This window comes from Perognathus longimembris, chromosome 11, assembly GCF_023159225.1.
Source record: "Perognathus longimembris pacificus isolate PPM17 chromosome 11, ASM2315922v1, whole genome shotgun sequence".
In the NCBI taxonomy this organism is placed as follows: Eukaryota; Metazoa; Chordata; class Mammalia; order Rodentia; family Heteromyidae; genus Perognathus; species Perognathus longimembris.
In genome coordinates, this window is record NC_063171.1 from 10,564,177 (window position 1) to 10,576,411 (window position 12,235).

Genomic DNA, 12,235 nt, shown 5'->3' on the forward strand with positions numbered 1-12,235 from the left:
ATCCTTCCTTATTAAGATTTATGCATAAGGAGATATAGCTTCCTGACGAGATAGTCAATTCTTCAGGGTTACAAATACTTGGTCAGCAATACATCTTTGATCTTCAAAATTAACTAGTGCAATGCCAGACTTCTTCAGTCTGGTCTTTAAGTACCAAGAAGTAAGAATGATTTGCTTTAATCTTTCCAGGTACCAGGCACCTAGGAGCTACCCCTACAGCTTAAAGTCTGCATTAATTATTCAAATTAGGTAATCATAAACTATTGTCTCTGCTCCAGCTTGTCGTCTCAAAGATACACTAGGTAGAAATTTAGTCTACATTTTTCGCTTGCTCCTGCCTCTTCTGCCACCTGATCACCCTGGTATTTTCCCACACGGTCTTATGTGGTGTGCTTCCAATCTCAATGAACTATGACTTTGTTACACTTTTCCTGAGCCTCTTTTCTGTTTCTTCTTGACGCCATAGCTCAGTGATCATTTCAAAAAACAATCTGAAGGATGAAGTCCTGGGAGCCCTTGCACAATAGTCTAGTACAAAAACCCATCTGCTAATTTAGTGGACTACAACTGTGTACAATATTTGCAAAGTTGTAAGAGGGTTATACTATATCATACCAAAAATGGACAGAGATAGTTTAAAATGAAATGAGATTTCAAATAGACAAGATCTGAAAACAATTCTGCAGAGCTGTCAGTGGTGAAGCATACCCAAGACCAAACACTCAGGAGGAAGGGGCAGCAGAATACAGAGTTTATCTCAGGTCTCAGATAAATAATGAAATAAAGGCTATAACAATGTCAGCATTATCATCATCATCAACAACAAAACAACTCAAAGAAACTTGAGCTATTTCTTTCAGAAGAATAAACAAGGGCTAAGGATGTAGCTTAGCACTTGTTTAGCATGTAACAGGTTTGAGTTTTATTCCTAGCACTAAACAAGGAACAAACCAAACCAAACCACTACCATATAAGCACAGTTAGTAGAGCAAAGAGTTTAAGTTAGAAGATTAGGAAACCACTGCCAAGGGAAAGAACTAGATGCCAGACACATTCCTACTTCTAGAGTTGTAGAAAATTGTAACATATGTGTCAGGCTGGATTTGGAATTACTGTCAACTACTGACTTGTATTGTTTTGTTTTGGCCTTTTGAACATATGCTTACTACCAACAGAGTTTGTATTAAAAAAGAAACAAAACTCACTTTACACATGAATCAACTAGGACATGTGAGTATTGTATAGACCAATGGACATATAGTTGGATAGAATAGCTCAATGCAAACATTGTGGTTATACCAATGCAAAGAAAATACATTGAGAATGGCCAGGATTACAATGTATGGTGGTACATATGTGAGGCCAATCTGGGTGCAAAAAAAGACCCTGTCAAAAATAATACCAACCAGCTAAACAAAACAATAATAAGACAGGGTGTTTAATTTGGAACTCAATTAAATTATTATTAGTATTTTTCACATTTAAATTATAAAGTCAGTTTCTAATGGTTGTTCTCTGTAATAAGTACATTTTTCTTTTTACTATTCACTCAAAAATGATTAGAATGAAGAATTCCTAAGGACTCTGAGTTTGACTTCACTATTTATCAAAATTGATTTCAAGTCTAAAGATGCATTATATGACACAATTTGCCCACACATGCCTTAACAGGTAGTTATAGAATGAGAAGTGTATAACCATTCAGGCTGAACAAAATAGAAATCTGGGTGTACTGGAGAAAGATTCTCCTCATGTGAAAAGATACCCCTTGAAGTTCTATAGCATAGCAATTTTGTGTATAAGGCTTGGTTTAAACAATGATGAAGCATGATTTTGCCTCTAAAAACATGAGCTGAGCCATTTACGATTGACCATGCACATGTACATAAATTCAATGATGGGCACATTATTGTCTAAAGGTAGAATTAAAAAATGAGCTGAGCTTGGTTTATGCAGGACAAGAATTCTAAGGAGTATAAAATGCACATAAGGAAAGTCATCACACACAAAGAGGATGCAGCTTACCTGACATGCTGATGGATGACTGTGGTTGAGATCCCAATGAGAAGAAACGATGTCAACAGACTTTTTGGCCATGTTGAGTAAATTCATCCAGCCTTGGAAAAGTGGTAGGTGAAATGGTGCACTTTCAGAATAGTTAAGACCTTCAGGAATATTTTCCACCAGGGCAATCCTTAGAAAAGATTTTGAAAAACAACAACAACAAACAAAATCTAATCAAATTGAAAAGCATGCATCTTTCTTTACACATGCATACAGATATCTGGAAAATAACTTCATAATATTTCTGAGTGCATATTCTTATAATTTATGCATTCCTACAAAAGGCCTTTTTTTTTTTTGCCAGTCTGAGGCTTGAACTTGGGTCTGGGCACTGTCCCTCAGCCTCTGTGTGCTCAAGGCTAGTGGTCTACTACTTGAGCCACAGTGCTACTTCTGGCCTTTTCTGAGTAGTTTATTGCAAATAAGAGTCTCATGGACTTTCTTGCCTGGGCTGGCTTTGAACCATGTTCCTCAGATCACAGCCTCCTGAATAGCTAGGATTTACAGGAATGAGCTACCAGCATCCAGCTTATTTTTTAAATTATAATCTAATTTCTTTTGTGATTTAATCTATTGCCTTCTGTGTTCTGTTTTCTATACTCTATCCATTGTTAACATTTACATTTCAGGAAATTGCATAGTAATTCCCTAGTGTAGCTTCAAACTAACTTTGAGGAAAAAGAAATCTCAGTTTACTACATGAGCATGTTCTTCTAGTAATGTACTCCTAATTTTTCTCCCTACACCAATGCAGTTTATAATGTTCAGGGCCAAGACTATGGAGGATGTGAGTTAGAAAGAAGAGTTTGGACTTCATTGTGATGCATTCGGCAGCAGTCAAGTGTATTTCAGGAGAAACAACTCTGTATGGTCAAGGAACAACTGAAGAGCATAAATTAAATTTTGTATATTTCCAGGCTCTAGAATGATGTGGGGTATATACTGGGATCCAATAAATGTGGTTAATACTGCTTAATATTTCTACTCATGCTTCCCAGACTAAAGTAAAAAGTAATACTGAAAAAAAAACTTCTGAAAACTTTTAGTTTAGGAGATTTATTATTATTTTTATTATAAAATATCCATATCTTGGAGTTCATTTCAATTAGCATCACTTTATATGGTCATATGTACATAGCTATATTGAGCTATTTTTCAATTTAATTTTATTGCCAAATTGGTGTACAGTGTTACAGTTACATACATAAGGCAATGAGTACATGTGATCCTCTGCTAGGATTATCTTAGACATTTTTTTTAACTTTTTTTTTTTCCAGTCCTGGAGCTTGAACTGAGGGCCTGAGCACTGTCCCTGGTTCTTTTTGCTCAAGGTTAGCACTGCCTCTTGAGCCACAGCACCACTTCTGGCCTTTTCTATATATGTGGTGCTGAGAAATCAAATCCAGGGCTTCATGTATACAAGACAAGCACTCTACCACTAGGACATATTCCCAGCCCTCTTTTTGTTTTTTAATGTACTGTGTGAAGTTATTATTTTTTCTTCCATTTTCCTCCCTTCGGTTTATCCTCTGTTGTTTCTGTTTTTGACTTTGCTATCCTATGTCTTGTGTATATGTTTATCTGATTTGGGGAAGGGGAATCACAAAATGGTAAAACAAAGGGAAAAGGGTAAGCGAATGCAACAGTGGTACTCACAAGACGTGAAATTAACTTTACAACTGCAGGGTCAGTGTGTCAGCGGGGAGGGGAAGGTGAAGAAAAACTAGGGAAGGAATAAGAGTGTTCAACAAGAAATATACTCATTAGCTTACTCATGACCTTTACAATAAAATTTTAAAAAAATACAAAAGTGACAGAATGTAGTTCCAGGCACTGGTGCTCATGCCTGTAATCCTAGCTACTTAGGAAGCTGAGATTTAAAGAGTGTGGTTTAAAAGGAAATGAATGCAGAGATGTCCATAAAATTCTCGTCTCCAATTAATCACCTACAACTGGAAGTGAAGCTGTGGTTCAAATAATAGGGTACTATCCTTTTTTTTTTTTATTGTTGTTGTTGTTTGGTTTTTTTGCCAGTCGTCAGGTTTGGACTAAGGACCTGAGCACTGCCTTTGGCTTCTTTTTGCTCAAGGCTAACACTCTACCACTTGAGCCACAGCTCCACTTCTGGCTTTTTCTGTTTATATGGTGCTGAGGTATTGAACGCTGGCCTTCATGCATGCTAGGCAAGCACTCTACTGTTAAGCTATATTTCCCAGCCCTAGAGTGCTATTCTTTTATGGGGAGCTGGTGGTTATATTTATTTATTATTTTTTTGTTTTGTTTTGTTTTTTGCCAGTCCTGGAGCTTGAACTCAGGGCCTGAGCACTGTCCCTGGCTTCTTTTTGCTCAAGGCTAGCACTCTGCCACTTGAGCCACAGTGCCACTTTTGGCCTTTTCTATATATGTGGTGCTGAAGAATTGAACCCAGGGCTTCGTGTATACAAGGCAAGCACTCTTCCCACTAGGCCATATTCCCAGCCCCTATTTATTATTTTTTTAATCATTACTTATTTATTGTCAAAGTGATGTACACAGGAGTTACAGTTTCATATGTAAGGCAGTGGGTACATTTCAGGAATAGCACCCAGGCCCTGAATTCAAAGGCTAGGACAAATACTTACTTCCCTACATAAACAGCAATCACCTATAGCTTAATAAGTTTTTTTTCTCCTTTCTATATTTTACTTGCAACCTATCTATTTTGATTATCTACCATTAGTATTTCATTTGAGCCTAATTTTTATTCACTTTGGAATTTGATAACCCATAACATTATAAAAGAATGAACAAGGTTATCTACTTTAGTAAATGTATGTTCTGCAGTTCTTCACAGAGAAACACTTCAATCTCATGTGCTTCCAGAACAGGGATCTATTTTATTTGTAGTTGCACACCCAGAAGTTAAGGAGTGGGTCAGTATACATAGTTCATATGTTTGCCATGCATGAAACCCTGGGTTTCGCATACAAAAATAAACAAACACAAAATCCCATAACTGATATTCAATAAATACTTAGAAGGGCTTTCAGCTTCCAGCATGAAATTTGCCATTTTAAATAAAATTGTTAGTCAGAACTCCTGTTAGACTTACTTAGCGAACTTCAGAATCAAAAATTAATAGTGCTGGGACTGGGGATATGGCCTAGTGGCAAGAGTGTTTGCCTTGTATACATGAAGCCCTGGGTTCGATTCCCCAGCACCACATGTATAGAAAACGGCCAGAATTAATAGTGCTATCCCAGATGTCACTGTAACAGATTTTGGTACCCTGCGTAATGCATATATGTTATATGTTTATCAGAACGGAGGGAAGGGAAGGGAAGGGAAAGGCTATATCAAAATGGAGAAACAAAAGGTAAAAGGCAAACTAATGCAACAACAATACTTACAAGACATTATGCTGTAAACCAACTGTACAACGTGGGGGGAGGAGGGAGGAGAAATGAGGGAAGAGTTAACAAGTTTGATAAAAAATGTACTCACTGCCTTACATATGGAAATGTAACCCCTTTGTATGCCACTTTCACAATAAATTAAAAATCATAGTGCTAATAAAATGTTCATGTATATCTGATTAACCTAGATTTTTTTTTAGTTTTTATTATAAAACTGATGTACAGAGAGGTTATAGTTTCATACGTTAGGTATTGGATACATTTCTTGTACTGTTTGTTAACTTGTCCCTCATACCCCTTACCCCCACTGAGGTGTTCAGTTCACTTACACCAAACAGTTTTGCAAGTATTGCTTTTGTTGTTGTTTCTCTTATTTTACCCTTTGTCTCTCAATTTTGGTATTCCTTTTCAATTTCCTAATTCTAATACCAGTATACACAGTTTCCAATATACTCAGATAAGATTACAGAGATAGTGTAGATACAATCGCAAGAAGGTGATACAAGAAAATCATCAATAGTAGAAACTACAGATACACATGGGATGTTGAAAGTAGTTACAACTGTGATATAACAATCATTTCCATAAAATGGAGTTCATTTCACTTAGCATCATCTTATGTGATCATAAGGGTATAGCTATTGGGCTCTTGTGATCCTCTGCTGTGACTTGCCTAAACTTGTGCTAATTATTCCCAATAAGGGAGACCATAGAGTCCATGTATCTTTGGGTCTGGCTCACTTCACTTAGTATAATTTTTTCCAAGTCCTTCCATTTCCTTACAAATGGGGCAATGTCATTCTTTCTGATAGAGGCATAAAATTCCATTGTGTATATGTACCATATTTTCCTGATCCATTTGTCTACGGAGGGGCATCTGGGTTGGTTCCAGATTCTCGCTATGACAAATTGCGCTGCAATGAACATTTAACCTAGAATATTATAGCTTGATTTGAATATCTGGTCTATAGATATCTAAAATTCTGAAGTCCAATCACCCTATTACTATCTGAAAATACATTTGATGCTTACTTGTGTTTAATTGTGAATTTTTTGGCCACTACTAGGGTTTGAACTCAGGACTAATAGTTCTGGAAAGAAAAACCAACTGTTTCAAGTATATGAGCTGGAAAAAATGATGCATTTCATGGATGTTTTAGAAACCAAACCTTAAAGATGTAGTGTTTTAAAGGTATAATGGCAGGTAGAGATGAAATACAAATATTAAGGACTTAGATTTTCATTCAGAACCAATATATTGTTTCTGAGCTAGGCTCTAGAACTTCCTCTAAAGTCTCTTTACCTCACTTTGCCTCTCTCTAAATTACATCTGGATTAATCTTTTAGAAGTGAAAATTCAAACAGTCTGCCTCCTTTAAACTTCCTATAGGCTTCCCATATTGGTCTTAGAATGTTGCTCCTCCACAGCCCTCACCACTGGTTGCAAGAGTTTTCCAGACTGATCTACCTCCCTTGTGAGCTTCACTGGACTGTTAGGCCCTCTCTGATTTTTATGGTACAAGTATACTTGACATATTTTCCTCATTTTCTGCTATTTTCTCTTCACTCTGGCATTTCAAGAACATTTCTTTAATCCCAATTCCAATGTATGTCATGGAACATCACCTCCTTTGAAAAGCTTCCCTATTCTCCCAGTGTAGGTGAGATTTCTCTATTATTATTTATTATGGGATCTATTTTTCCCATCAAATTCTATTCATTCCTGTCCAAGGTTGTTTTCTCCAGTGGACTAAAGGCTGTGTGAAGGCAGGAACATGCTCCATTTGTCCAGATTTTATATGTGGTGCTGTGTGTCCAAAATGTGTCCTGTGTTTTATTAAAATCTGACTGGGAAGAAGGGATGTAGGATCTATTAAAGATGACAATGAACATAGGAAGACATGTACAATATGGTTTGGGAGAGATGATCAAGATAGAAAAAAGAAAGAAGAGAAAATCACCCCCAAAGCCTAATATGAGGGAAAAGAGATTCCTATATTTTTCTAGCTTATAAAAAAGATTCAGAAGAATTGAAAGGGAATACCAAAATTGAGAGACACAGGGTAAAAAAAAGACAAACAACTACAAAAGCAATACTTTCAAAACTGTTTGTTGTAAGTGAACTGAACACCTCAGGGGGGTAAAGGGTAAGGGGGAGGGGGGAGGGGGGTATGAGGGACAAGGTAACAAACAGTACAAGAAATGTATCCAATGCCTAACGTATGAAACTGTAACCTCTCTGTACATCAGTTTTATAATAAAAACTTAAAAAAAAAAAGATTCAGAAGTGGAACATCAGAAAAGCAGGGCAATACAACAGGCTCCAGTGAAAGCATCGCTATGTAAGCCAAGGTGAGAGACAGTCAAATTTATCTACTTTAAAACATTCAAAAGCAAGAGATAAGTTCAAAGTAGAGATTGTAATTCTGTACATGTAAAGCCCAATTATTGGTTAGTAGAAGTTAGATATAACAGGAATAAATGACTCGAGGCAATCAGTTCTCCAGTATCCAAAGCATACATTTAAAAAGCACTCATCAAACAAAAAAAAAATCTACCCTAAACAAAATCTAAACAAAACAGCTGTCAAACTAGTAGTTTTATAAATACTTTAACAGTAATAATATACAGAGACAGATATTAGAAGATGAATCAGATGAAAAAAGATGGGTGGAGTAATTGTATAACTCTAGATGGCTCTGCGCCATTGCTTTCTTCAAACTATGAAGAAAGTCTTCTTTTAGGTACACAAACAATGCAGGATTTTTAATCTCTTGTGTTATGAACACATGCAACAAATCACAAGCCTATTAGAAGAGTCTGTGATTCTGGTACCATTGAGAATTTTCATCCCCCCACCCCAACAAGTAGAGAAGTAATTTTTACCAGTTCACTAACAAAAGGCCACTGCATTCCTTCAGTTTCTCAAATCTCCTAACGTCCCAAAGGCACGACAGTATTTTGACAGGTATACACCACAAACAGCACAAAATGCAGTAAAATTCTCATCAAAAAACACTGCTTGACAACATGATAACCATAATTACCACTAAAGATGGCACAGCTGGGATTCTCAACCAACAACTAACATTTAGATGTGAATAGTGGAACATGTTTCAGATTTTTCATCTGGAAAACAATGCAAACTAGTAGCCATCTCCTTTAGAAGATAAAACATCTGTGCTTGAAAGGTTAACAGTGATATTTATTTCTTTGAAACACAACACAATTACAATAAGTTATATTTGCAAAAATATTTTTTGTGTGTTGTCACTTAGGCCCCAACCATCCACACTGGCTCTGTTCCAGGAAGCAAACTTTCACCTTCATTTGTTAGATTCTATCAGCACTTCAATTTTGGAGGATCTCAAGCAACATTAGTCAATAAGTTTCTTTAAGGATGATGGATAAGGAAATTTCAGTGCTATGGAATAAAAATACCACTATTGTGGTTGTAATAGCTAGAAGATATATTGTCAGGATGGGAGCTTCCTGCCAATAGGGAACAAATGCTGCAACAAATGAAGAGTGTTTTACTACCAATACTAAGACAGAGTACTATTTATATAATATAGAATTCTAGTTCTACTGTATTTTGTGTTGTTATGGTGTGTGCCTGTTAAAATGGACTTTTCAACTTGAAATGTGATTCTGTATTTGACTTTGGAGCTGGTCCTTATAATGAACTGGTTTTATAATCCTCATAGATATGTTAGTATTAGTTGCCTGTGTTTGTTGAAAACTTCAAACCTATTTCTTAACCACTGGCTTTTAATTCTCCGTAGTTTTCTTGGTGTCCAGATAGTGAGTATATTTTAACAGCCATGCATATCCCAAGTTACTATTTATTAATGGACACTAGATTTTGCATTATTACTTATTGTACCTTGTACCATGTGCCATCAGATACAGAGTTATGAAGTTTCTTGACTATCATTTTTGCATGGAATCTTTTCAGAAAAATCAGTGATAGTTGTAAATGAAGTGTCCAGTGAAGATCCTCCAGCTTTAGGAAATACAGCAATAATGGAGTAGGGAGAGATGAAGAGGATGTGGTAACACTGATCAAGGAATAGATACTCATAAAACAGTATGTTGGATTAAAACTCCTCTGCACAACTACTTAAATATAATAATAATAATATTAAAATGAGACATATACCAGTCAAGTGTGGTATGACATATTAGCAACCCAAGCATTCAGGACGCTAAGGCGGGAGGATTGATAATTTGAGGCCATCCAGGGATTCATAGAAAGTCTGAAGTCAGCCAGTACTGCAGTAAAACCTTGTCACCAAGAACCAACCCACAGGAAAACACAAGAGAAACATAAATAAATCAATTATCAACATCAAAATCCATAAAAATGAACCATCTCGGAATATGACACTCTAATCAGCAAACGCTAAATCACTATTTTAAAAAGTCTTTGAAGCCAGGTACAGCTGTCTCACACCTATAATCCTAGCTATGCAAGAGGATGAGATCTGAGGATTGAAGTTTGAACCCAGCTTGGCAGAAAAGTCCATGAAACTCATCTCTTCAATAAATTGCCAAAAATCCAGAAGTGGAGCTGTGGCTCAAGTGGTAGAGCACCAACTTTGAGCAATTAAGCTCAGAGACAGTACCTAGACTTAGAATTTAAGCCCCACACTTGGCACAGACAAGCACACAGCCCTGGATAGTAATCAAAGGCAAGAAGCCAAGAAACCTACAAAGCAAGCGGGCAAAGAAAGAAGTGACAGCAGTCCAGATTTACTACCTCTTCCTACCTCACAGCAAATGATGAAATGCAACCCATTAGTCAACTTTTAGAGATCTTAAGGTAAACAAACAAGCACAATCAAGGCTCTCAAGAACAAACTGAAAGTATTCAAACATTTAAAAGAAAAAGCAGCAACTGAAAAAGAGCTAAGAAAGATTTAATTTGGAGAGCATTCAGAAAGAGCACTTTTCCAGAGGCTAGAAGATTTGTAATTGGGCAATAATTTGCAGTAATAAGCAGTTACCATAAATAAGCTGGCATATCTATTAAATCCATTCCTATACATAGATTATCCCTATTCCCACATTCAATGCTAATCTGTAACTTTAAGCATTTTTCACAATGTGAAATCATTAAGCTGACTTTTACAAATCCTGTGGCCTATATCATGCCAACATATAATAAAAAAAAGATTCCTTTTTTCAGTTAAGTCTGACAGATTGAAAGATAATTTGTGGCACTCAGCAGTATTTCTCACATAAATGAAGAAAGATGTTGGATGGAAATTTAAAAAGAGAGAAGAAAATTTTTGTACAGAGTTAGTAATTGCTAACATCTCGAAGTCTTCATCACTACTTTGAATTTGTGGTATTCATCTTGGTATTTAATGAGTATGTAGTACAGACAGATAGATAGATAGATCGATAGATAGATAGATAGCTTTGTGGTTTCATTAGCAATGAATGGGGTTTTAACTTATGCATTTGAAAACACTGTTCAGAGAAGGTTCTATAAGCCTCACAAGATTGTCAAAGAGCCCATGCCCTAGGACCTTTAACAAACTCTCATTAGGTACAATGCATTATTGGTTCCTTTTAGTCTACTTCATACATTTTTCCTCTTAATGACTGGAATCTTGACAGTGGATAACATTATCAAGGCAGATTTTTCTAGAGAAGAGAATTGGGTCAAAGCCAAATACAGAAAATTTCTAATCATTTCCAGTTGGTAGAGAAAGGGAATTGAAAAAGATGGGGATGAAAGTACTAGAGAGAATGGAAGAGAGAGAATGAAAGAAAAAACAACAAAAAAAAACCCAAAATTTATTTTCACAATTACTTGGCTTTTAAAAAGTATCAAAATGCAAAAAGATATCACTCAGACTTTTGTGACCACATTTTGTTTAAGTAATTATTTCCATGAAACAAGTTTCAGAATAATGGCTCTGTTTACCATCTCTCCTTCATTAATTTTACCTGCACTTAATGATTCTCTGGCCTGTGACAGTGTTTCTCTATCCTGTTAGAAAAAGTTTCTAGAAATCAGCTTTGAAATGACTTATTTCTGTGACCTATGATTTTATTTCCTTTAACAACCAACATCTGGATACTCTCCAGGGGCCTTAACTAATTAGTATACATACAGAGCTCATTTACATGCTACTACAGCTCCTGGTACTGTCTTCTGCAAGGAAAAAAGTCTGCTATGCTTATTACAGATCACCTTTGGACAAATCCTTGAAATGTCTGCTCACCATCTCTAAGAGAACTCTACCAGAGCCCCCAGTACTGTCAGGGTCACCAAATAACAAAGTGAAAATCTTATGCCCTTTTTGTGGTATTTTGAAATACAATATAAATTACTTGCATTGTGAGTTCACAGAGCTAGGTGGAACAAATATAAGAACAAATCTTTTTATCTTGTAAAAAAAATTCAAAACAGAATTCTTCTTATTGATAGTATGTATTTATTCTCCAACTTAATGTGATCATCAAAATTCTCCTTTCAATCCAGGAACAATAATGCATCTTCATAAAGAAATATATGTAGTTTTGCTGTAATAAGCTAGTATAAACAATGAAGATCGTGTATTTGTTAGTTTTAAAATGTGCTCTGAGTGTTTGTATGTAGCTTTGTTTTGGAGACTATAAGAATCTTTATAAAGCAATATGTTTTCACACATCATTTTGGTATTTCTGTAGAGAAACATTTAAAGAAAAGGATTTGAATAACATAGACAAAGAACAAGTTTGTTATGAGCTGTGTGACCTTCAACAATTACTAAACTTTT

At 35.9% G+C, this 12,235-nt stretch overlaps 1 protein-coding gene across 1 annotated transcript in view; it reads right to left on the reverse strand.

Annotated features, from left to right (window-relative positions):
• Nucleotides 1-12,235, reverse strand: part of Pld5 (phospholipase D family member 5) — a 377,182-nt gene that overhangs the window by 154,868 nt on the left and 210,079 nt on the right. The window contains exon 3 of the mRNA XM_048357325.1: nucleotides 2,026-2,194. Within this exon, the coding sequence (XP_048213282.1) occupies nucleotides 2,026-2,194 (169 nt within the window). The remainder of the gene's footprint in view (nucleotides 1-2,025; nucleotides 2,195-12,235) is intronic.